The 26,951-nt window shown below is 34.1% G+C and overlaps 3 protein-coding genes and 1 long non-coding RNA gene across 4 annotated transcripts in view; 2 read left to right on the top strand and 2 right to left on the bottom strand.

The window, feature by feature from the left end:
• The first annotated feature begins 1,035 nt into the window (after positions 1-1,035).
• Positions 1,036-14,038, top strand: LOC110995841 (zinc finger protein 423 homolog). The gene is made up of 8 exons (XM_045630283.1): positions 1,036-1,471; positions 4,919-5,142; positions 8,978-9,120; positions 10,296-10,503; positions 11,078-11,698; positions 11,921-12,208; positions 12,494-12,787; positions 12,910-14,038. Exons 1-8 carry the CDS (start codon positions 1,369-1,371, stop codon positions 13,717-13,719), a joined length of 2,691 nt encoding a protein of 896 aa, XP_045486239.1. The 5' UTR covers positions 1,036-1,368; the 3' UTR covers positions 13,720-14,038.
• Positions 14,039-14,172: 134 nt separating this feature from the next.
• LOC110995814 (phenoloxidase-activating factor 2) lies at positions 14,173-17,046 on the bottom strand. Its single transcript, XM_022263159.2, has 7 exons — positions 16,331-17,046; positions 15,858-16,135; positions 15,632-15,778; positions 15,460-15,557; positions 15,125-15,385; positions 14,685-14,886; positions 14,173-14,356 (listed from the first exon to the last, which is right to left on the bottom strand). Exons 1-7 carry the CDS (start codon positions 16,719-16,721, stop codon positions 14,195-14,197), a joined length of 1,539 nt encoding a protein of 512 aa, XP_022118851.2. The 5' UTR covers positions 16,722-17,046; the 3' UTR covers positions 14,173-14,194.
• A 934-nt stretch (positions 17,047-17,980) lies between these two features.
• Positions 17,981-26,951, top strand: part of LOC110995808 (C-Maf-inducing protein) — a 28,302-nt gene continuing 19,331 nt past the window's right edge. The window contains exon 1 of the mRNA XM_022263151.2: positions 17,981-19,260. Within this exon, the coding sequence (XP_022118843.2) occupies positions 18,634-19,260 (627 nt within the window). The 5' untranslated portion in view covers positions 17,981-18,633. The remainder of the gene's footprint in view (positions 19,261-26,951) is intronic.
• On the bottom strand, positions 19,319-23,957 carry LOC110995809. Its single transcript, XR_006750576.1, has 3 exons — positions 23,564-23,957; positions 22,069-22,182; positions 19,319-19,692 (listed from the first exon to the last, which is right to left on the bottom strand). It is a non-coding gene; the product is annotated as an uncharacterized LOC110995809 (long non-coding RNA).

The following is a 26,951-nucleotide window of genomic DNA, read 5'->3' as shown; positions in this document are numbered from 1 at the left end:
AATTTTAAATACAATAATACATAACTATAATTTGTAAAAAAGTGTTTTCTCTAAATTACATTTATCCAAAATGAATTTTTAAAATTATCTCAGCTACGTAACATTTATTTAACGGTTTACCGAATCGCTGGAGGGTCTTAAAATGCAGATGTTTCTCAAGTTGATCCGCAAAATGACCGCGGTTGGTGTCGCCAGTAATCTCCGTAATATATTCACAACTAAAAGGTAGAAAGTCCAGCTACTGTATCACTCCCGATGGGCCAATCGGGAGACACTGGTGGGAGGAATTTTATGAAATATATTCTATCGTTTTGTATTACTTAATATATTAACAATGAAATAGGTTAAACAAAAATCGGTTATACCTTATTTGTTAAAACTATACCTTAACGTAAATTATACAAAGTATATTAAAATCTAAAGAGGACTGTATCTTTAATTATTAAGTCATTACGACTGATGTTTAATATGTTTAGTAGAGAGAAACTGGCATAGATGTTCTTAAAGCCCACCTCAACACCACCCTCGTTACAACAGTCGTACAAACAATGTAATATTTACAGATTCCACTTTGTTGGAGGCATTAGCGCCCATTGGTCGCGCTACTCATAACAAAAGTGGAAAGGAAAAGCTCGGGAAAACCGTACACCGTATTCAAAAAGCTTTTAGTGTCATCCCGCTGTCACATTTCACGTTTGTGAATATCGACTCTCTCATTTGAGACAAAATGAATGCGTCATATTGCCAACGATTGATTACGTGTGGGATTTTACGAATTTCCATTAAGATTTATCATTTTCATTCTTATTTTAAAGTATTGTGTAAATTTAACTTCATGAGTTGTATACTTCCTTCATTAAAGTCGAAACGCGGTCTTGGTAAAAGTATAGTAAAACTTATAGTTGGGTGCAAGGGGGGAAGGGGGAAGCAGTAGGCGGGGCGTCCATTAGGCCTAGGCGGGGCGTTCGGGTGCTGAGGTGCAAAGGCCCGGGCGCACTGCCTCCGACGCCCATTAGAACCTCACAGTCGCATCGCAAAGCTCAACGTTGTCGCGCGCGTTGCACAACTGCATTAAATCTTCGTTCACCTGACACGAAAGACTCGAATGAAAAGGTGCGTTCCGATTACCGCTAATTACGCGGTCAATAACAGTCACCTAAATAATTGGCGGAAAGGAACCGTATTTAGCAGAACGGGCACCCCTTCAATTAGTGCCACCTGTCGGACACGCGTTGCGCATTAATTTGCACTTGCGATAACTTTGCCCTCAAAAAAACATCAAAATTTTGAAGTCAATGCACCTGCGGGAACTCTGACAAAACAAACACCAGGGAACCGATGTAGCCCCGCTGTGAGGGTGCCGACGATATGATCATGTTATTTAAAGGCAATAGCAGTAGATTAGAACATTTGATAGAGAAAATTCAAGCTAATAAAGAAAATCACGAAGTGTCGACCGACGATATTAAAGGTAAGTTTTATTTTTACATAAAAACGCATTTATTCTAATTTTTTAACTTTTCAAATAAGGTAGGTGACCTAAATAAGGCATACTTTATTTTTTTTACTATCTAACATGCATATAATCACGACGCACTGGAAATTTGAAATATTTATATTTGTGTATTAAAATTTGTAATAAATGTAACAAAATTGCTTTTGGAACAAAATTAGCACTTTTGCAAATAAAAATAACTAAAATGTGATTTTGGCCTTATTGGGAACCCTGTGTTTTAATAACGCCTCAATAAAAGCAAGTAAAAAATAATGTACATTAAGCTAATGAATTTTGATCATTTTAGAACAGATTTAACGAGTTTTTTATCATGAAAGTACTATATTAATCAGCCTTTTCACAAGCCTAAACAAACACCTGCACAGTCTAATATTTTTAATTAAAAATAAATCGAGTTATATAATGTAGAATATATCACTTAAATCTAAAATAAAATATATGATTTTTATCTACGTAAAAAACCTTTTCTCGCTACCTACAGTAAGTTACCTATTCATAAATTATTTTTAACAGGAACACAATATAACTTTTCTACATTTATAAAAAAATTGATGTATATTTATAACATTTCGTGTAGATATTCTTATGTACGTAAAGTAAGATTAATGATTTAACCGCGTGATTATAACTATTAAAGTATAATTAAATGATATTCTCTTCTGAAAAGTATTATTTATTATATTGCTTTGGTAAGGTTAGCTATAAAACTGTTTGCATTTAGATATATATTCAGTTTTTCTCACTTTTGAGTTTTTTAGCATATATATTTGTCAGGAGACTCGTATAACGTATTAAATTGTAATTAAGAGTTTAGAAAACAAGAAACTTCACTGCCAGTTCTCAAATCAAGGGCGTAGAACGGAAGAGAAGAACTGGCAATAAACTCTCCGAAACGTATGCATACTGGTGTTGTAATTGAATCAAAAATAGTGTCCTATTATGTAAACATAGTATAAATAACACTTTAAACAATTACACCCCTGAGTAATTGTAATGAGAAGATCTATCAAGCGTAAATAAATAATTACTTCATACTTACCTGTACGAGTATACCCTTCAAATTATTCACAGTGATTTTTCAACAGCTACAGAATTACAACTTTGCTTATTTTAAATACTCAATGAGCTGGAAAATTAATCAACGAATTAATTTGTAAATTAAGCTTAGTGCGGAATAATTAGTGTGTTAAAGATTTTAAAAACCTAATTAATAGTACTAAATGTCAGAATTGTTTATGGCTTTGGCTCATCATGAGTAGAGGTTTTGTAAATCCCCCTGAGATGTCAATATATATTTAAAACTAATAAAAATAACTATAATTTAAAGTATTACTGATATGTTTTATTTTTAGATATCATATGTTTAAAATTCCTTAATTTAAATATACTAAAATCCAGTATAATAACTTCGTTTCTGTATATAAAGTCTACTTGCATTTTACATTAATTACAAAAATCTCTCTCAAAGTTTTTAAGCAATATACAATTTTGTTGTTATATTACTAAGTATAACCTGAAGTTGTAGTAAATTTATCTCGCAATTACAGAGAAATAAAAACCGACTGATTTAGGAATATATTTCAAAGTTTATCTTATTTGTCGCTCACTTCGCGTGCCATAATATCGGCGATCAGACAACCCAGTCCGGTCCATGACAACGGTCAGTGTAGGTTTTCACACCAGCATTTGGCGATTGGCGCTGATTGTCGAGGCGCCGGTTGAGGTGTCTCATACGACGCAATTAGGAAGTCAGCTTCCGCCGCCCACCACGGCGCTAAGTCACCCGAAGAATTGCCAACAATCATTGTTAATTATACATATCCTATACAGAATTATTTATTATCCTATACAGATATACGAGTTAGACTAATCTAAAAAGTTGACAGAGAGAATTTCGTAAACATTCTGGGAGTATACCTCGTATGATGTAGGTATACAATAAGATGCACTTTCTAAGTAACGACTGTATTTCTCCCCTTGTTAAAATACAATTTTGCTCAAGAAATAACATAACTTAGTTACCTAACGCACTCGCGAGCCCTTGTGCATTGAGAGTGTCCATGGGCGGCGGTATCACTTAACATCAACTGAGCCTCCTGCCCGTTTGCCCCCTGTTCTATAAAAAAAAACTGTAAAAATACACATATATACGTACGCACAGACAGACCAAAATTTATATATATATATATATTTTATATTTATATTTTACTATGTTGGGAATTCTTTTTTAATATATACATTTGGTTATATATTTTTTATAAAAGCTGTTGGCTACCTTAATAAAAAATATATAATTTTACCTCACCATACATTATTTATAACCAATTCGTTATAATAATGCAAGCTACTTAATTAAGCTGTCTTACTTCATGGCTGAATTCAATTGTCATTATTTTCTCCATTACGGTCGTTACGCGTATCCGGGGCGTGAAGGAAGACAGATTGATATAAATAGTTTCCCTTATTACACGCGATATAAAGTATGAAAATAGCTGGTTACGTCGTAAAAGGAAAATTATGTCAGAGATAGGCGGTGACTGTTAGAATATGGATTTTTAAAGTAAATTTATTGATTGTTTAGTATTATTTATCTATATTTATATTTATAAGTATAATCAATTGAAATAACACAAAAAGCAGTAATAATGTTTGTAAAATGGAATATCAAATAACATATTTTTAATTTTCATGTTGTTTTAGTCATTAAAATGTGCGTGCATGCGATTGTCCACCATGTTTAGTTGATTGTACGGTGAAAGAATTCAAGAAGCCAATTTTTGTTATAATTTATTGTAAAAGCCTATAAAAATAAAATAAATTCATAGGTATATAGAGCGTACAAATTCCTCATACAGCCCTCTAGCATCGAGAGTGTCCATGGGCGGTGGTATCACTTAACATCAGGGGAGCCTCCTGCCCGTTTGCCCCTGTTCTATAAAAAAAATACATAAAACAATTTTACAAATAATATGATTTTTTTACAATGATGAGGGAAACTGAGAAATATATAAAAATTGTTTGAAACACTCATCGGGGTAAATTTCACCACGGCCATAGATCCTGATCTCATCTCACATTAGTCATCATTTGCGTGCTCCTCATAGCGGCACATTCAATTTGTTTATATTTCGGAAATCTGCCGTAACCATATAACGTAAATTATCTGTAACAGTCCCTTCGAAGCCCAACTTTTAGAATAATTGTCTTCCATTTTCGTATACTGTACATTACTATTTCAAAGTGTTCCACCTGTCTTAAAAAAAATTTAAGTTATATTTTATCCTTAATAATATGGTTACTTAATATAGTTTTTCTATTTTTAATGTTTATATAAATACTGCTACATTATATATAATTGGTAATTATATAATATTCAACATTCAATGTATTTTATTGTAACAGAGGCACTGGGCAGCGTAGGAAGCGCGGCAGCAAGCTCTTGGCCATCCTCCACACCTGAACCTTCACCTTCTCCAACCTCGACACCAACATCTGCTGACGCTGCTGATCCTGAAGCCGAAGGAGATCCACCCTTCACGCTCGGCGCAACTGAGCACACGCCCTACCAGTGTCAGTTCTGTGATAAGGCGTTTCCCAGGCTGTCCTACTTAAAGAAACATGAACAGGTTCGTACACAATTGCAAAATTTTGCTTTTGTAATATTAAGATTACATCTCAAGCCATGGACTGTGGTAAGGTTAACTTGTAACACAACAAGCTTGACAACAATAGCTATTAGAATCGTCATATCTACGAATTCTCCGGTTCTATCATACAAATTTCGAGCTTCATTAGTAAGCATAGTCCAAAACGGCCCATTTGGAAAGCCAGTGCGTATAGATATGAATCGCAGTTGCGAGCCAGTCCACGGCCCTCAAAGGCTGACGTCTGGCCCATTACAGAGGCCGTATATCTCGGCTCCTTTGTGCAATGCCACTGTAACCGCACCACGATTATATGACACACGCCGGGACAGATGTAGACTAGATAAGGCAAATAGAACCGTCACTTTGCATAATCCCTACTACAGTTCAACTAGATTTGCATCTAGCCGTGTCAAAAGTTCTGCACATGTTCCGAGAAAGCATTCTTTTATATGGAAAAATCGTAAAAGGATTCTATTAGATAATCGGCATGCAATTGCAGTCACCTTTGCAGATATCAATCTCCAGGCGAGGTGTGTGCCGACAAATGTATCGGGAAGATCGCGTCTTAGCTCAGAGACAGGCTGTGACGGCCGGAAATAGGTTCGAGATAAATCTCAAACTACACACAGCTATTTCTTTATCTATTATAATATTTTAATCAGTGCTTTCGTAAAGTATTACTTCAGGTTCTAATCTACTTTAACAAACTGAATAAAGCAAACCTACATTAAATAGCTGCATAATTGTCCGTAATACAGTCTATATTTCAATTTAAAAATTACTTTTTCAAATTAAAGTTGGTATGTAGAATAATGAGAGACTGGGACTATTATTCGAGCCTGTACTGATGACCTCTGGGCAGCGGCTGTGTGAACCGGCGATGTCATCGCGTTACGGCACCTGGGAAAGTCTCGGTAGCCCGTCATTTCGGTGCTTTATTGGCTATCAAGCCGCTTAAACTAGTTTCGAATGTCTTTTGGTGCGCTTTACTCGGAAAACTTAACAACGTATGAACATTTATGTCTGACTCTCCCACGGCGTATGTTGTTATAAATTAAGTTTAATATTCGCGTGTAGTTTCGCTATAAAGTGTGTTACGGTATCTTATCGTACGCGCATCGGGGATGCTTGTGCAGTCAGCACCCAGGGGCCAGCTCCCGTCGAGTATTTGTAATTTAAATACTGCTTATTGATTCTTTGCACGAAGTCGTGAATCTACTCACTAGTTGGGTCAAATAACACATAGCTACTTAATCAATTACCAAGTCCCGTACTACGTGTGATTGATATTATATATATATATATATAATACTAAACTTTATAATAATAATATTATAACATACATACATATATGTATTTATCTATATATATATGTATGTATGTTTTTACATAGATAATTTAATGAGGGAATAGAATAATTTAAGTATGTTTATTTAAAAATATGCTTATTGTCTTATAATTCATTTCAAAAAGTATTTAATTAGTATATATAGTATCTGTTCTGCTATAGGATGCTCCTATAAATGCTGCCTACGCAACATTTATGCGCTAGCGCAAATACGTATGCATGTCAATCGCTGATAAAATCATAACAAGTGTTTCAATTAGAATTTACAACTTTGCTAACGATGCCTGTAATCTTGTAAGCTTTATAAATTTTCTCTAAATCTTTATAGCAAACTGTAGATAGTTGAGACGTTTGTAACATTAAAAATGTAGTTTAGTTAGGAAATGATGTTTAGTTGATGATATGCAACTGAAAAACATCAGTTTAACCTGTATTTTTGCAAGATTATCGTTCATTCATTCAAGGCTGATCACCTGAACTAATACAGATCTCTGAGGCCCAGAACTAAACAGTTTGAAGCACCATTGATATGTGTATGTAAACATTGTAAATCCAATAAATCAAAATTCATTTATTCAATTTAGATGCGTCTTAGGGCATGCTTATGAATGTGAAAACGTTCACAAAATTTGCGAAAGAGGAAAACTACGCCATCCGTTCGCAAAACTACCAGGAGGCCTTGTTCTGAGAAGAACGGGCAAGAAACTCAGCAAGTTTTACCCTCCCTCTACATAACAATAATTCAAAGGAAAATGTCATAAACTCGTAGTAAATCTCCATCTCCGTTTCGATTAATAGTACTCTACTAGTAGTAGTATTTGACACCCGTCCAATACAATACGGTGCCGAAATCGACTACAAAAACAATTGTATGAGTAATGTCGATCATTCAAATGTTAAGATTCAACGTCTAAACCATAATCGCTTAAGCAGTTTAGTAAAAGCGTGAAACGTTGTCAGTTTTGGACAGAACCTTAAGTCAGGTTCAGTGGTGTGAAGGCCAACGCTATTCTTCCACTTCCAACGACTGTACACCCATTACCATAATTACCTTATGAATAATCCATTGTTTATCTGTAGACATTTTTACAAATAGAGACGTATTTTAACTAATTCAATAGTAACTTAAAATACATAAATTTAAAGTAAAAAGTTAATAGTCTGCTGGTAGGACATACTTTTCTATAGTCAGGTTTTGTTTTTATTCAATTGTTTTTTTTATTAAACATAAAGTCGTGGTCGCTTCTTAAATTTAAGATAGAAAGGTGTCAATCACTGCGATGTTTTCGATCCTTTATTAGATAATTGATACAGATCCCGGCTCGGAATTTAATCATAGAATCTATTCGCCGTATTGTTGCTAACAATAATTTAGTAATGGTAAATCAATATTTTATCTTCCATCAGCTTATTGTAATAATGTTAGTAGAGTTGGTACTTTCTTACATACCAGAAATTTCCCCCGCAAACCAAAATCATACTAATGAACACACCGTTATATATTAAAGGTAGATACAGTAGGTAGGTATACCATTCGGATTCGTAGTTAGTTAGTTTAACGAAATTTGTACATATTCTAAACTGAAACTAAATGTTATGATATACTTCACTGGTATACTGGGTATACCAAGATAGCCTAGAAAAAAATAATAAATGTTGAGAAAAATATGTGTTCAGATTTTATTTAAACGCACGGTTGAGGTGGTTGCTCCAAATTTTCATAGTTGAAGGTGCACGATACTCCAACAGCATACGAAAGTAATTTATATATGTGGTTAATAGGTGTTTTAAAATGTTGTTCTATAACAATAAATCCGATTTGAAAATCCCGTTACCTTAAACATCTGATCCTGCCCGTAGAGCTCCGCGTGATAATTAAGGTGTCTTAGCAGACTTCCCGTGCTTTACGCCCGAACCCAATAATTAATCCGCACTGTCAGATTGAAAACAATCTCAGACTGCGACAGTCGATCGATCTCCTACCTGCAAGACAATCCATTTTTCGCGACGGATAAAATGCAATATCTTCGCTCATATTTGATAATCAATATAAACCAAATAAAGTAAATAAAACTGTACTAATAATATTAAAATATATATGTCTAGGTTTAGAACATATTTATTATTATAAAAACTGGTGATAGTGAAAATCTTAAGATAGGATATTGGCACAGTTGAAGTGTCATTTTCATACAAAGGTACACCGATCCAACATACCATGATTAGCTTGTATCGACAAATGGCTATTGCAATCCGTCGATTGATTATTGGCACACTTTTATCAATATTTGGAATAAGATAAGATAAGATGATCTGAACATTATGGTATTATGCAATTAATAAGAAATCTATTAAACGAAGTCATATTATTGTTTAGGTACTTATTTACATTATGCTAATTCTTAGCTACATAAATATAAATACGGTCTTGTATGATGTATATGTATTTGTGTCTTCATTTTGCAGACTCATTCGGATCAAATGCCGTTTCGCTGTGAATTTTGCGCAAGATTATTCAAACACAAGAGGTCCCGGGATCGCCACGTCAAATTGCATACTGGTGACAGAAAGTATCGCTGCGCACATTGCGAATCCGCATTCTCGCGAAGGTAAACTAACGATATTTTTACAAAAATACAGTACATATATTTTTTTTATAGAACAGGGGGCAAACGGGCAGGAGGCTCATCTGATGTTAAGTGATACCGTCGCCTATGGACACACTCGATGCTAGAGGGCTCGCGAGTGCGTTGCCGGCTTTTTACTTTATTCTTAAATGGTATTAATTAGCTAAAAAAAGCTAGTTGATTTCTCTATATTATATAATAACATTTAACTTCGAGCCATTATTATTTTTTTCATTGAAAGGAATATTATCAACATTTTGTATTTATGGCCATCCTCTTTTTAGTATAAACTATTTAATGTAATCAATAATAATATCTCAAAGACGATATATCAATAATAATTTTTATAGACACAAGACAAAATTTCATATGTAAATTAAAACCAGACCTTCAAATCCATTTTCTTAAATCTAAATATAAGCTCATACGAAACGAAAAGAGAGTTTTTTACAATGAAATTCCATATGAGTTAAATACTCAAAAGGTTAAAGAATTAAATACAAATGAAGATGCTTGCATAACAATGACCGCGGAGTAAGATTGATCACCATAAGTCACACCACAAAACACGATTTACGGGCAAGAAACGACGCGTCACCTTTTTCGTCACCTCTCTGTGGTCATGTGACTAATTCCACGCAATTTGTCGACTCAACGAAGAGCCAAATGAAAAGAGATGATGCGCTGACAAATGGCGGCGAGGGTCTTACAAAAATAAATGTCCGTACCTAAACGGGCATGCCAGTGCCCATTAGTGGAGGTGTTTGGGCGAACGCCTCTATTCTGTAGTTTGCATGAAAAGCCCCTTTGTTAGTTCTATTTTGTCCGTGCTTTATGTGAGTACTTGTGTCTCAGATGACAAATTACACTGTCACAATGATGATTTATTTTATTCAATTTTAACATTCTCGTCTCTGATGTACTTTAAACGCATTAGTGGCTTTATAATGTTTATTACTTATTTCAACGATTAACTATGAAGCTTACATTCAAAGACGTGGATCGTTATATATTAAACGGATAATATCTGATAAATGATTTTTGTTTTATAAAATGATTATTATATGTATATATAACAAAGCGTCCGTGAACTGTTTCTGTACGATCTTTATAATATTTTTTTACATTTTTAATTGTATACCTACTGCATATTTCAGTGATCACCTGAAAATTCACATGAAGACACATGATAATCAAAAGCCTTTCCAATGTACGGTGTGCAATCGTGGGTACAATACAGCTGCAGCTCTGACCTCTCACATGCAGGGTCACAAGAGAGACAGAGATGGGCGGGAGGTTGACCGTAAAAGGGCACTAAGATGTGTCCGATGTGGAGAAACATTCCGGCGACCAGATATGTTACAAGTAATTGAATTAACTAATCTATTCAACTATCATTTTTTGTTTGTTTGTTTGTTCCTTTTTGTAAATCTTTTTAGTTATAACATATCATGTATTCCATCTGTGGCTATGTTCTCGGTGTATTTGTTTGATATTATATGTGTTTTGTGTTAGCTGTAGGAGTACAAAAAATAAAAATAAAAATAAAAAAATCATGATCATTTAGTATTAATTTCATGAACGCTCGGGCGTTACCCACCTTGATGTGTCGATACACGATTTATTATCACTGAATTTTGGAGGGAATTTATTTCTTATTATTTATATAATTTAATTTCAGTAGAATTGGTATGACTTAGAAGGCTACGTATTTAGATGGATATATATATTGTGCTTTTACAAACTATGAACATTAAATCCCAATGGTGTGTTAAAAATATATAAGAGAAGTGGATTGTAGTGCAATATTGCTAATGCTAATAAAGTCACGAGAAATATATAAAAATGAAATCTTATATTGAAAAATGGTACATACATGTGATATATCACCTAGATTCGGAATTGATCAACCTTAACATACTAATTGGTTTTATTTCAGGCGCACATGACGACAACCCACGGTGATATGACTCCACCTCGCCGAGTCGCTTCGCAACCACCACCCACTCTCCTAGCTTGCATTTATTGCACACGTGACGCCTTTACTAGCATGGAGCAACTGCAACTTCACGTACGCTCATCACACTCAGCACTGTTAAATGGCGAAGGCCCTGTAGATCAACCAGCCCCTACAGATCTCAGCCGACGCGGGTCAGACGAAACGCCTCCAATGAAAAGGCCAAGATCAAGTGCAAGCGTGATTCCCCAGTCGGTATTATCACCAAGCACTTTGTTGTGCAATCAATGCGACGCTGCATTACCCGATTTTGAAGCCTTCCGCGCGCATTTGAAAGGACACCTCGAAGAAGGAAACGATATAAGTAAATCAGGACCCACGCCATGTTTGCATTGTGGCGCTACATTCACAGACCCAGTGGCATCAGAAAGGCATTTGGCAGCTCATTACTTAGCTGTGTCTTGCGAGTACACGTGTAATAGTTGCTCCCGAAGTTTTTCAACACCTGATGATTTACAGAAACACTTATTTGAACATCATGCGCACAGTCTATACCGTTGCACTTTGTGTAAGGAAGTCTTCGAATCCAAAGTTGCTATTCAGGTGAGTGATTATCTATATTGTATCCGCATTTTCTTACAAAGCCTACTGATTCGATTTAAATAAAATCTTGATTTGTAATTGTATGCAACGCCGTTAATACATATTATATATAACCTTATATTTATTTATTGAAGTAAACAAAATTATATATTATTACATAGACTAAAATAAAAAGTTTGCCTACCAGTTCATTATGAGTAATATAGAGTTTATTTGCTTCAGGTCCACTTTGCAGTAGCTCATAGTGGGGAAAGTAAAATTTGGGTTTGCCGTTCATGTGGCACCAATGGTGGCGCTTTGCGGTCTGAAGCAGAATGTACTGCCCACGTACGAAACAGGCATGCTGCAGCAAGATGTGCATGTGGGGCTGTGGTGGCTGGAGCCAGGGCCTTAAGAGAACACGCAGCAGCCCACCATACGTATAGATGCCCTGTACCGACCTGCTCTGATACTTTTGCCGTTCAGTACTTGCTGGAGCGACACATGCAAGTCCATCATGCTATTCCTCAGGTTGGTATCAATTATTTCAAGAACATGTATTTACTATAAAATCTGGTATCTAAACATCTAGAGTGGAAAAAACACTCAGTAGGAACTGAGTGTGTTTTTATTCATAGTTTTGAAGTGCGATTAGGAAAATATTGTACTACTATATGTAATGGATTTTGACTATAATAACTATAACCATAACCATACATTTCATTTACATAGACTGAGTTGTGGGCATCAGTATTACTATAAATTTGTTAAATGTACATGTACATTAAATATTAAAGTTAGAAACTATTTTTTTAGGATTTAAATGGTGATTTATCGAGAAAGCGTTCTGAAAATAACAACGCTGTGGAAGAGACATGTTCGCCGTGTATCACGGGCGAAAACCAAGGAACGGAAGAGCGTCGTCGTAAAAATGGGGCAGTGGCATTGCAATGTGCATATTGTGGGGAGCGAACGCGAAGTAGAGCCGAACTTGAAGCCCATACGAGGGCTCATTCTGGAACAACTGTTGCGAGACACAAGTGCCTGATTTGTGATGAAGTATTACCTTCAGCTGCCGTGCTTGCTGAACATAAGCTCACGCACTGCAAGGTACTAATTAAACCTTAGAATGTAATATTTTAATTAAAAACTACTACACGTTAATGAAATACTGGCTATTTTGGCGATTACATCCTCGTATTGTTATTTTAATCCAAATTTTGTCTTTTCAGGTGGTTGCCGGTGACACCTGTGCAAGATGCCGTTCAAGGCTACCCTCTGAAGAGGCCTTTTTAACTCACATGGCTCGGCATCATCCAACTTTACCCGCTCCTTGTATTATATGCAGACAGACTTTAGCTTCGGAACCGGAAGCACGTCTCCACGCAAGATTCCATTTACGACCCAATGAAGATGAGCAAAGATGCGCTATTTGCTTAAAAACCCTATCACAGAGCGAGGCCGGTGAAGGTGTGAGAGCTTGTTCCTCATGTTATGTAAGGCATGCTGCCCCAAGACCTCCTCCGCCGTCAGACAATGACTGTAGACTTTGTCGGCGAGCCTTAGAGTCTCCTACTCGTCTTCAAACACATCTTATTGAACATACCTTCGCTGGCATTGGTTCTTTCAGTTGCTATCTTTGTTCTGCTGTATTCACGAGCGCAGCCGGTCTTCAAAGGCATCTGCCAGAACATCCAGCTGCTACAAGACCCTACGATTGCGGCCGTTGCGGTCTGAAATTCTTCTTCAGAGCGGAGTTGGATAATCATGCGTTAATCCACCTCGAGGAAGCTGAATTAGCTCAAAGAGTATTTTATGAGGCCTACGCCAGGGGTGCATCAGCTTGGGTTGCGCTTCAGTCTGATACGTCCCCTAAAACTTTGTCTTCCCCAGTTGCGGAAGTACAAGTTAAGCAAGAGAGTGAGGTTAAAGAAGAGAAGAATGATGAATACATTGAAGTATCTTCTCCGCCACCTATTCCGCCAACGTCCACAGAATCTGTATCGCCTATAGTGAAACAAGAAAAACCTGATGAGGAATGAAGTAGTGCATCGAGTTTATGCCAAACACAAGCACAAAGAAGTGTAATTAGATATTAAGATTTAGTATATAAAGCTATGAATGATATCGTCCTTCGTGGGCCAGGCTCCCGCTGCAATACTAGATGACGTCCTAGGTATATTCTAGTTAATTAAACTGTTAATGTTAATTCTTAACTATATTTTGTTATTGAGCGTTTAGAACGCCATATACGTTAGTATATACAAGTAATCCTTGGTAGATTTCGTATTTTTAATTTCGCCTCAAACATGATTTACAATGTTTTGTAAATCGCTATTAAAAACTGTTATGTTTATTAGTTAAGCTTCTCTATATGTTTTAGAGTATTATACAAAATTATAACATGTTATGTACGTTTTATTTTTTACATTAAGCGAAATTAAAAGCCTCTGGTTTTGGTATTCAATATAAATAAAAAATAATTCTACAGTAAGTGACTTAAACATAAAAAAAATATCATGCCGTAGCGACTTGTTGCTGTATCCAAGGCAATAAAGCTGCTACATTCACATAGGCAGCGGGAACGTTTGCGTTGGCGCAGCCAAGTCCCCAGGCAACCAGACCCACCACGACCCACTGTCCTTGCACTTGACATACCAGACCTGATCCTCCATCACCCTACAAAACCAGATATTTATAAATGAGTTCGGTTACACTTTAACATCGTTTTTTGATTTCAAACTTAACAGTTGCCTACATATTTTTATAAATGCTCTAATGGGTAAGTTTTTATCCTGCGTTGAGTTTTACATATTAGTAGGGTCTAATGACCTACCTTGCAAGGACTGTTAACGTACTACTACTGTATGTGTAAACTATTTTTAATTTCTTATTTTAATATAAAAATATGTATATGCACTACAGCAGAGATATTATTTTAAAACAATAATGCCATACAAAAGAGGAGTTGACTGACTTTGTTTCGATTTCCTATAACAATACTTACAGTACAAGAATCCTTATTAGCTTCGCCTCCAGCACATACAAAAGAGGTAGTGTCTAGAACGTACGTCGGCCCGAGACGCGCACTCTGTAACTGCGTCTGACAAGTGGCAGGAGCAACTATCGGTACATCTACTTCTTTCAGGATCTGCTGGAATTGCCCTTGCATTCCAAACATATCTTTTCCCCATCCTGCTACCCAACATCTTAAAAAAAATAATATGAAGGTCTTGTGTTTTCTGAGTTACTAAACTGTATAGAATTTAAAAGTAGGACCTATAATACGAATGGCATGAATTTTTTCACAATTTTTTTTGAATTTTTTTTACAAAATTATCATGCAAGAAGTTTTTAAGCGACTATATATAAAATATAAATTCTCTGTACGTGTCTACGAGCTAACAAGTTTATCATACTATTATAATAAATAAAAAATAAATATACCTTTGGCCTGTATAAGTAGTAGCCGATGTTGGCGGAAGACATGCTCTATTAATAGTCATCGTTGAACCCGTCATGGGTGTCAGAGGTACAGTTGCTGACAAACGTAAAACTGCAATATCGTATTGCAGCGTATTGGGGTTGAAGGAGGGGTGAGTAAACACCTTCGTTACTGTATATTCCTGGAAAGGGACAGGTTCGTAGGTACCAGCAGCATCCCATTCACCTAAACGCACCTTGACATTAGGAGCGTTTCCCGAGACTCTAGAATTATATCAATCTTAGTAAAACTTTTACGCGTGGTATTTAAATTGCAAGAGTAACGCCTCGATACTTACATGTAAGTGGAAAGCCTATGTATAACCGTTATAACATTAAGTTGATCTATTAAGACACCACCGGCAATGTAATCATTCTGTTTCGTTAAAATTAATGCCTGAAATATAAATTAAATTTGATTAGCTAAGTATAATGTCGATTATTGTAACAATTGTATTTCATTACATGTACCTGCCAAGGATATTCTCCGAAACTAGCTTGCCCAGCACCTGGCGTAACTACAGGCAATGGTGGCGTCTGCAGTGTCCCACATGCAATCGTTGCGGTTGTGGTAGCACCACAACAATATTCTTGGCCTGCAGGACAGGGCATCATGGTCTAAAAACAAATAAAAATAAAAAATATGAAAATTACCGGAAAAATTTAATATCATAAATATTATTATAATTGTACTTACAGGTGTAACTATTCTGATATCGATCATGCCATTACCCGACGATCTGATACAGGTGCCAGAAGCTACACAGCGGCAGTTGCTTTGCCTCTTTCGAATTCTGTGATTGTTTAAATTACTGTACACGTATTCCGCAACTTGATTCTCTTTTATTCTTCTCTTCTCACGGGGAAATTTAACAGCACTGTCAAACGAAGGGTTTGCTTGACTGTATTCTATGGGTGGTAGTCGGAACTCTGCCGCCGGTGTAGAGCCTAGTCTGGGATCAATCAGCAGCTGTCCTGTAGTATTGTCATCAGGATTAGAAACACATATCGCATCAGGATTATCACAAAGCACAATTATTCCATCAGATATATCTGAAAAAATGGTCGAAGGCGATGAACTTATAATAAATGAATTCGGCAATGTTGATGGACTAGCAATTGTGGTACGCATAGTACTTGTTGTTTGAAACGTAGATGAGACTGTATTACCAGGAGTGGAAGCTCGTGTTGTAGGTGCTGTTGTGGGAGCAGCAGTAGTTGGAGCAGCGGTGGTTGGAGCAGCAGTAGTTGGAGCAGCAGTAGTTGGAGCAGCAGTAGTTGGAGCGACGGTCACAGTTGTCGGTTGCGCTGTGGTCATCATGGTTGTCATTGGTGTTGGTGGTGCCGAAGTCATCGTTGGATTTGTCGGCAATGGCGCCGGCATTTTCGTCGTCGCCATTGTGGTAGCTGCTGTTGCTGTCACTGTAGTCGGTACTGTAGCTGGAGCTGCAGTTGGCTGCAAGATTGGTGCTGGAACCCCTTGCACTATAACTATTTGTGCATTTTGTGAGGGATTTGAAGGCAATAATCCTAAACACGCTGTCAATAACCAGAGACACATGATGAACCATTCGACCCACTATCGTAATAAGGCCCGCACTAAAACGTGCTCTGTATTATAGACATATGTTCAGGCAGTGATGGGCCGACATTAAATACGTCCTTAGTAAGCAATTGGTGGTATTCCCCAACAATTGCAGCCTTCATGGTATATAACTGTGATCATAGGGCGGTAAATTGACTCAATGCGTCAAGTGCGGATTAAATGTTAATCTGCTACAATTTTAATATGAGGTAAGTATTTTTTTAATACCGACATTATTTCAGTGTCTGTCATCAAAACTTAGGGTATAGTAACAGAGCACATATTGTAGTTATGAACCTTATGCTATGTAATAATAATAATAATATCATAATTTTATTGTCATATTTTCTGTCGAGAATGTAGTATAAATAGTATTTGTTTGAGAAGGTAATGCAATGTGAGTTAACATTTAATAATTTAAAGTTAAACTATTAAATGTTAATTTAATAGGTTAAACATTAGAATAAATATTAAAACACTGTCAAAGTAACATTTATGAGACAATGCTAACACGGCTACACGGTACACTCGGTGTATCTTTAGTTTGTAAATAATTTTCCTAAAATCTATATCCATGTCGAGACTATCCTAAATTATGAACGATGATGTAATGTAATTTCCATTTTATTATGAAAATATTTTAGAATTGTCAGACCGGATAATAATAGCAAACGTGTGAATCATTTTTCTCTATGTAAATAACCATAATTATCTATTCCATTATATAAACCTAAAATTATTGGATAACAACTGCAACATTATATCAATAAATTTATATTTTCTCATTTATATAAATATAAATAAAAACGTAAAGTTGTGAAACATAAAACTTAAATTTTAATGTGTATATTAATGCCTGTCGTATAATGCACTAAAACAACCTCTAAACATATAACCTAATTCCCTGCCAATATAAGCTACTGCTAATGATTATATGTTTTGGCTTTTTAATTTTGACAGGCGCTAATTTTATCTTATTAAACATATATCTCGTGATTAGTTAATAATAAATATAGTACATAAGTATAACTTATTTACGATTTTTGGGTCCGTAAAAATAAATATGTGTATAATATAATCTTTAAGCTTATAGCATAAGGTTTTTAGTAGTATATTATATAGTTTTCAGGCGAAAAAACCCTAATGTAAAATAATTAAATATGTAGTGGATTTTTATTATTTTAATCGAACTCATTTAATAGTTATTACCACGCCATCTATCGAATGCAAAGTAAACTGTCTTCTTAGTTGTATTTTGAGTTTCGCACGCGACTATCATGTAGTTACATGATAGCGATGACGCAGAAGGCAATAACATAATAATGTAGTTCTAGAAATAGCCACACCGGGGCGTTGCTCAACATGAAATTACAACGCGCATGCTTACTTTATATTGATACAAACAAGAAGTGTACAATCGAGTCCGTTAAATATAGGTATAGTATGATGACAGCGGTACTCGGCAGCCGCTAGCGAGTGTATAGTGTTCAGTTTGCGCACACTGCCCGAGTTTATACGAGGTTGATTGTGTTTCGTTTTGACGCATAATAATCCGTGGTGTTTCTGCGGCTTATGATCGATTTGCGTAATCTATTTTCATAAACACACATAATTTTCTTTGCGATTTCAGTGCGCCGCAGTTATTATGAAAGTGATACATTTTAACATCGATCATAACCGTGAGCTTAGGCACATACGAGTAGTTATAGCGTGAGGAATTGCCACACCAGATTGAACGTAAGATTCGTGTAGTATTTGGGATCACTATGTTTATAAATGTGTGTGAAATTTATGAACAAAAAATCATCATAAACTGTGCGTTAATTTACTGTGGAAAATGACATTATAATAATTATTTTTGAAAGTAGGTAGATATACAATTGTCAGAATGCCTTCACAAAGTCAAGAAATAAATATTGATATAAACTCTAATGAAGATTCGACTTCCATAAGTGAACCAAAGGACGATAGAAACGAGGAAGTTAAATATGTGGCTGCAGAGAATGTTGGAAGCATTGCTCCGGCGGGCCTTAGTTCGGACCAAAAACTGGCATTTGCCTTAAGAGATTTCTTGGGACCTTCTAGCATGGTTCCCTCTGATGATACACCATCTCCGTCCATCACCGAACAAAAGCTGCCTTATATAGATGAAATTTTAGATGCTGATCTTGCGAATTCCGACGAAGAGCTTAAGACGTGTCAGGAGACCGAGGAAGTTTTAAATAACGCGGCATGCAGGCTGAGACGATGGCGTGCAGCATCACGAAAGCTTCGTAGACCTCGTATAATCGACAACCTATGTAGCAGTAAGGAGTGTGGTAGTGGAAAGGCTTTTAGTGGTGGTCATACGGATTTAGCCGATCGTTTGAGAAGTTTGGCGGCGGCCGGAGGCATGTCAGCATCGGCTGGAGAACTAATGTCCTTGGCTCCACCACCTCCTGCTGCCACTGCCCCATCTTCACCAGGATGCTTGCTCACACCAACTCTTGCCGAGCAGAGTTCCGCTGAATATTTTGTAAGTATTAGCAAAACATTATTTATGCAGTAAATTTTAATGCATATAAAAATACGATTTAAAAAAATTGTTCAAATTTTTGGTTTCTGTACATAATTGATTGGTTCTGTTCAAACAATCGTTATGACGCGACTAAAATACCAAATCAAAAAAGTTTTATTGTTTCTTTTATTTGTAAATTGTTTTTACTACTATTAACAGTGTACGCAATAAGATGTTTCCAGGAAATTTAACAATGTTCTTTTAAAAGATTTCAGTGTTTCTTTTAGACGTCAGAAGCTTTAAATTACGCACTGTGTCTTGTATTTTTCCATATCTAACTGCCATTTCTTTAATGTTTACTGCCTCTCACTGTTTTATGCACTAGCTACTCGCGTCTTGCTTCCCGTTGACGTTTTTCGTCTTATCTCCTCTATGTAATTATATCCCATTCTGAAAATAAAATGCACTGAGTTATGCAGTCATTTAAGGAGGATAAGGAGTCAGGATTCATGTGTATTTCATTATGTGATTGTATGCTAATTGTGTCTACCAACCACATCAGTAATTATACTTTACTTTTCTCTTTTGCGTGTACCTAAATGATAACTAAAATATGAATTAAGGGATCGACAATTATTATTAATAAGATTAGTAGAATTTTGTTTACAAAGTATAAAAATCATAAATTAAACAAAACTTAACTATAACTAAGATTGGTAAATTGTAAATACAAAAGTTTAAATTTAAATTTGAAAATTCTAAAAGTAATACAACAAATACACAAACGTGAATCAAATTTTAGACGTCTGTAAATAAAATAAATACGATGATATTTTTTTCTGGAATTATTGTATATTATTAATAGTATAATATAATAATATACAATTATTTAGTATATTATTATATAATACTATTAATTAAAAATTATGGGTTTATTAAGTAATCACCTACATGATTTCCTTCAAGAAAAGAGCGACAAAAAGCAACGAACAACGAAAAGCGAACAAGCAACGCACTTGCTTCTGGCAGTGTAAACTGTTTATAGAGACCGGTATCATTTAAAAAAAAACAAAATTGCCTACAGAAGTACTTAGTATCTAACAGGGCCTACTTTTATTTATTTATTTATAAAAAACAATCCTGTCTTAACAGGTGACCCTGAATTGACACGAGTGAAAAAAAATGAAATTTCAAAATAAAAAATACAAGAAATTTACTAACAGTAGGAACTAACAAATAATATTACTTTTTTTATTATTATTTATTAGAACCAAGAATAAAAAATGTTGAATACATGAGTGGATAAAGAGGATACACACCGTACATTTTTAATTTTGTTAACCGCATTGAGTCACTGATAAATTGATAACGCTAACAGGAACGATTGTTATTGTTCTACATCAACGGTCACACCTATATATGTAGATAAATATTTCAATTTCTAGAAAGTTTTCCTCTGCAATCTGGACTGTCTAAGTTCTTACTCTGAGGCTTTCATCTCAGATTCTTATAATGATGCATAGGACTTAATTAATTTTACCTTATATGCTAGTTTGAATAAAAATTATTATTAATCGGGTAGTTTCAGCATAAAATAGCTATCAATATTACTTTGGGTATGTTAAATATCTATGTTATTCCACTTAAGAAAATTTATAGTTCAAAATGTAACGTGTTTAATAAAGTTTTTTATTCCGTTATTGCATAAACTAGATTTTAAAAAGTATTTAATTAGAATAATATAAACGGATTAATATATTAATAAGAGTACTATATTTTTTAATTAATTTAATATTGATAGCGTTGAACATGTCGATGATTTATAGTTATTCAAAATTAATGTAAAATCTTTAGTTGAACAATTCACCTTTTTTATATTAATTGAATAAAAAGTATGGACTATAATAAAACAAAAGACATCTGAGAACGTACATCTTTGATAAGTAGTAACTACACATGCAATAACCTCATGGCACCCGCGTGCAAGCTGCAAATCTCTCCGTGAACATCAATCCGATACACTACTCAATCAATAGAGAGAAAACTTTTTTTATTTTTCTACCTATTTATGTTTTAAAACAGGACTTTAAGAATACGCACGGAATGTTATTACCAGACAATGCATTATAATATTTTCAGCATTTTCCCTATTATTTTTAATTCCACCATTATAAACTTATATTACAACTGTTATGTACTGGGTTAAATAGTAATAATTAAAAACGATAAACGCAATAATGCGCTAAAAAAATAAATTCGATTTCATAATGAGATTGCAGTTCCATAATTATCACTGAAGATTTTATAAAATTATCAGTAGATTTCGGAATATATATGATGTTGTAGACTTAATAAATAAATAAATAAATAAATCGGAATAAAAAGTAAATGCAGATTTTGACCTATTACTCGTAAAATTTTTAAGCTATATTAAGGTTATAAATTAGCCGTGTTTGATTGGGCAGCTCTTCCAGTTTAAGTAAGTAGTAAGCAAAAAACACTGTTAAAAAAGTTATAAGGTATTAAATCGCGTGGATTCAAGTCGCCACAGTTTTAAAAGACATATGAGAAACACGAAATATAATAAAATTTGTTGCTTAGTTAATGCCGAAACCGCCGTTCATAAAATGTAAGAAACTAATAAATATTTACATGACTAATAGAGATTATATAGAGTAATGCTTAAAGAACAATTCAATCAATAACACTAATGTAGATACTGTTATATAGGGTTAAAAAGATCTTCAATATTTAGATACATACACTTCTTTACATGGTCTGACATTAAGGTTTTTTATCGACGATAGGCAAAGCAATTCCTCTTACCTCAGGCGCCCTCATGACCCAAATAATACTAGCGACGTCATCAAACAGGAAGGTTAGAAAGTGGGTCGCTTATACCGAGTCACCACACCCCCGACCTCGTAGCTGAATAGTAGCCTAAGGTAAAGTTTTATTAGCAGCAAAACTAAACGTATAATTAGGGACTTTTAAATTTCACTTCACACACTAGACTTATCGAAAATATATGAATACTTTTACTAGGTCTACAGTCGATCCACTGTAGATCAATCTCATTGCACACATCTTTATAACTCCCATAATTTTACGCTACAAAATTATAGGTTCTAGCGTTCTTAGCTAGGTATTTGAAACCTTTAAAAGTACTTGTGTTGTTAGATTTTGTGTTATAATTAATTGTGTATGCCCGATCCATATATTCATATATGAAATAAACCCGTTCTTCTTAATATTTTGGACAGTTAAAAAATGTTTGCAATCATGTTCACATTAGCGCTCTGTTGGCGTGGGCTTGTACGTACAAAATATTTTTAAACGATTTTTATAGCTTTGGCTTTGTCATGTCTACTGCGAAATTGTCACATAGTCATAAGAATCTCAAACAAAAAACCCACTTCCAAATTTGCAATTAAATTCGGCGTTTACGTAGCAGAGGATTCCCCTCAGTTGCAATCACAACTCTTTAAAAGTGATTGAACTAAAAACCCTAATTAGCTAACTTAACTGAAGATTTCATGTTATCAAAATTTTATATTTATTTGGTACAAACATTCTGAAAACACTATATTTATTGTTTTTTTTAATAAACATCGTGGCCTATATAACTTTTTACTAGATTCCGAAGAATGAAAGGCATTTTAGACAGTCCAGCCCAGAATTTGGAAACAGTAACCCGACGATCCTGGGGAGAATACTGACCACCCGAACCTCCTCTATGTATACTTCTTAAAGCTAGTGATACATATTAAAATTTATTAATTAACGTATGCACTCAATATATTTATTAAATTCTTTGGGATAATACAATAAAATTTAATTGAAATACCATATCTAAACAAGCTGTTTCGTAGTAGAAAAGCTAATACTAGTATAACATATCAATGGTACATTTCGTATTTGCTCGACTCATAGACACGTAAAAGATATCATGAGACACACAAACCCAATAACCTCAATAAACTTACGACCGCATTAAATCCATAGAACTGAAATTTTGTTCAAGAATTGTAGGTATATAATGGTTAAACCATTTTCTCGATAACAATATTTTATACCGTAACGAAACCTACCATTACATAAATATTGCGTAAGCGATGTATAAAAACGTTCTGATAAGGTATCAAAGGTCCCTGTGTTTGTAAACTAGGTGCCTAATGTATTCATACAACGCGGGAAAAACTGATAAAAATGTACACTCCTTGAAGTATTTGATTAATTCTAATGCATTTAAATAAGTATGTATTTTGTATTTAGTATGTAGTATTTAGTAGTGTAGATTTTACAGGGAAAGTATATCGACCTTTTCTGGATCGGGTTTTACGGACCACGAAGGGCACTGAACGCGTTCGTTATATATGATTTATTCAAGTATCTACAATAACACACGACACGTTAATACCATTGTTTATTATCAACTAAAAAATATCTGTTTTTACAAGGTCACCTGTGACGTCAAGAGAGGCATTTTGTTGGTGCGCTGCATGGATATTATTGTTCCCTTTCGCCATTTCAATTTGCACCAAACTCACCTTCTATTAATAACGTGTTAGATACCATACAGACGGGTTTAAAGAGCAAATTCGTTCACACCTACGATTTTGTTTAAAAATCATTGTCCACTTCGATACTACTAGCATTTCTTTATTGCAGACTTTACGTAGCAAAACAGATTTAATCGGTACGTGCTATGACGCAAATGCAGTTGTTAAATACTTAATTAAGGTTAATAATTAATTGAAGTTTTCAAACTACATTATCTTACTTACTACTTACTATTATCGCTCCATTCAGTACAAAAGTTAAATGTTAACAGTTTAAGTTACAGTTTTAAATGCTTTAAATAACTTTGTCACCCATAGATGGCGGCTTTTGGAATGTGTGATGTATGTTTATTTAAAATTGGATTTTTATTAAATGCAAATTTTGTGCTACATAAATCAACATGGCGCATATAAAAGTATTTTTTTGGCGGTACATTAAATACTGTCCCACTTGTTGTAGTACTTACAATCAATATATTGTTTTTCTGTAGTTATTATGACTAATATAGTACATATTTAAAAAATATGTATTTTCGTTCAAACAAACAAACAAAAACTATTAAATATTCCTTAAGTTGTATTTATGAAATAGTTTGGTAAAATGTATTTTATAATGTCTGACTATTTGTACTGCATATAAAAAATGAAGTTCAGAAAATATTAAATTATCGTTTTTTTTTTGAAGAAAATTAATCTTTTACCATTGCAACAAAAATTATGTTTATTAAAGTTAACAGATGAACGCTTAATCAAATTTATTGAATATTAGTTTTAGTAATCACCGGATGTTAGACTATAATGTCACAATATTAAAAAATACAATAAAAAACGGGAAGTGGATTCAATAAAAAAATATGATTAATTAAAAATTGAACCTGGTAATGACCAACGAATCATAATAATAATAATTTTATTGATAAAAAATGATTTTAGTCGACTAGATTTCTTATATGGTTCCTGAATTTTTTAAATATCAACTTAATGTTTAAAATATCCAGAAGGATCTGTTTTTGGCCGTACTGCACTTTTTGGCGAATGTTAATGACATGCAACAGAGTATAAAGTCTTGCTCCTGCTACCAGTTTGCTGACGATACTTGCCTTGCCACATGCAACATGCCCTTTCGCTGTTGCAAGATGATTTTGATGCTTTAATTAAATGGTACTACGGTTCTGCTGAATCGGTAATCAACGTTTGCATAACCAACTTGATAATAAAATCTCCCTTAATCGATTTATGTAACCTAATCTTATATAAAATAAGTTTAGTGAAATATAAATGTATGTGTATAGGTAATAAGAAGCGGACCAAATGTTAGGAACCGTCGCACACTCAAAGCCAAAATGAGATCTTTAGTTTTTCCCACACTCATAAATTGTAATATATTACAATTTACGAGTGTGGGAAAAACTAAAGTTATATATAACACGATCATTTCCGATAATATCCAATACGTCGACTACACTTATATTTAAAGAAAACACTTTTTTATCGGATTAAAGTTATGTATCGTCGGTTAAATTAAATTATGTTTAAATAATTAACGTAAGTGTCACACACATAATCACGACGAACACTTGCGGAATGAATTAGACTGTCCAGGTTTAGGGGTGGTTAATTAATAAAATGAAACGTCATAATGAACATATTTGTAATAAATTTATTATTTATTTATTTATTTATTCGGAAACCAAACAGAAACATCCTTATAATAAAAACAAAGTCAAAAATAAAACACGAAACAAACACACTGGACGCATCCACAATAGGTTACACTTATACAACCATATGATACAAAAAAAAAAATATGACAACAAAACACATAATAATAGAGTTAAGACAGTAAAGACAGTTGCTTTATTTTACTCTTAAACAAAGCAGTAGTGGAGTGCGAAAAAGGGTCAATGTTTTTGATAGAATAGATATATAGAATAGATAGAAACCAAATAAGGACACCTTGCAACTATTTTAAATATACGTATTCCTTATAAACTTAAAATAATTATTTACCACACGCTAGCTCAGTCAAAAGTAATTTTAACGTGGGATGCGATTGCTTGGCTCCATAAATATAAGATATTCCAAAATTTCTCTGTTTAATTTAATCGTTCTGTTTGTGTATTGATTTAACTTACATATTTTGTAAGGATTTATTTTTACTGTTGTGCAGTCTTTCAGGCACCAAGGTGCCTTACCTCACCTTAATGGTTTTGGTGTTTTTCTACACTTAGTTTATTTATAATGTTTAAGCAATAAAATAAAATTAACAGAAAAACTACTCAATGTTAAATAATTTTGAATATAAAATGTATTCCGTAAATTCGATGTTTTTTTTATATATATAAATATAAAATTAATATATATTAACTGTACGCATATATATAAAAATAAAATACTTAATTCAATACTTTCGTTGTTATTTGTGTATCTAAAGTATATTTTTAGTTTTTGAAACGTTGCCAAATCTGTGGATTATAGAGGTTGGTCTACAGAAAGTAGATGTTAAAGCGATACTATTATTCAGTTGGTGTCCCATTTATTCTTGTATACTTACAAGTTACTACATTAAAACGATATTAAATATTTAGTAAGTAGTCCTTAAATGTATCAATTTTTTTGGAAATACCTTAACGTAAAACTAATTTTTAAATAAGGGTTCTTCATTGAAATAAATTAGTGTAAAGTAAATATTTCAACAAAAAAATTGAATGTTGAAGTTTTCAATGTATAATTGCCAAAAATTCTTTGATAGGCATAAATATACAACAACATTGAGTATTGGCATTTGGGAAAACCCATCTCTGACGTAAACAACGATTTTCCAAGAAGAAAAGCATAAAATGTAACGTTTCTAGATTAACAATCGTTGCTACGAGCTGCGAACGTTCCGTTTGCGGTAACAATAAGTAAGCTAAAAATGTAGTTACTTTATTGTTGAAACATTACTACATATAAGCAATATAATAGTCTTTAATGTATATGTCGCAGCCAACTAGCTTAATTAGCCGTTCTATTAACAGCCAAGCCTTTCAACTAGCGGCCTGATAGATATTGTGCCGTAGCGTTCGTTACAACATTTAATAAACTGGCTGGCCATTGATTACGACATTCGTACGAAGAGTGACCATGTTACAGAAATATAAAAAA

This window comes from Pieris rapae, chromosome 1 (genome assembly GCF_905147795.1).
Source record: "Pieris rapae chromosome 1, ilPieRapa1.1, whole genome shotgun sequence".
NCBI classification, from domain to species: Eukaryota; Metazoa; Arthropoda; class Insecta; order Lepidoptera; family Pieridae; genus Pieris; species Pieris rapae.
The sequence above is the reverse complement of the archived record's forward strand: the minus strand, read 5'-3'. Positions and strand labels throughout refer to the sequence as shown.

Excerpts from the sequence above, each read along its gene's own strand:
- LOC110995841 (XM_045630283.1), top strand. The coding sequence starts at position 1,369 with ATGATCATGTTATTTAAAGGCAATAGCAGTAGATTAGAACATTTGATA. Across the intron at positions 1,472-4,918 it reads GTCGACCGACGATATTAAAG|AGGCACTGGGCAGCGTAGGA; the intron begins GTAAGTTTTATT and ends TTATTGTAACAG. Across the intron at positions 5,143-8,977 it reads ACTTAAAGAAACATGAACAG|ACTCATTCGGATCAAATGCC; the intron begins GTTCGTACACAA and ends TTCATTTTGCAG.
- LOC110995814 (XM_022263159.2), bottom strand. The coding sequence starts at position 16,721 with ATGTGTCTCTGGTTATTGACAGCGTGTTTAGGATTATTGCCTTCAAAT. Across the intron at positions 15,558-15,631 it reads TCGGAGAATATCCTTGGCAG|GCATTAATTTTAACGAAACA; the intron begins GTACATGTAATG and ends TTTATATTTCAG. Across the intron at positions 15,386-15,459 it reads CATAGGCTTTCCACTTACAT|AGTCTCGGGAAACGCTCCTA; the intron begins GTAAGTATCGAG and ends ATATAATTCTAG.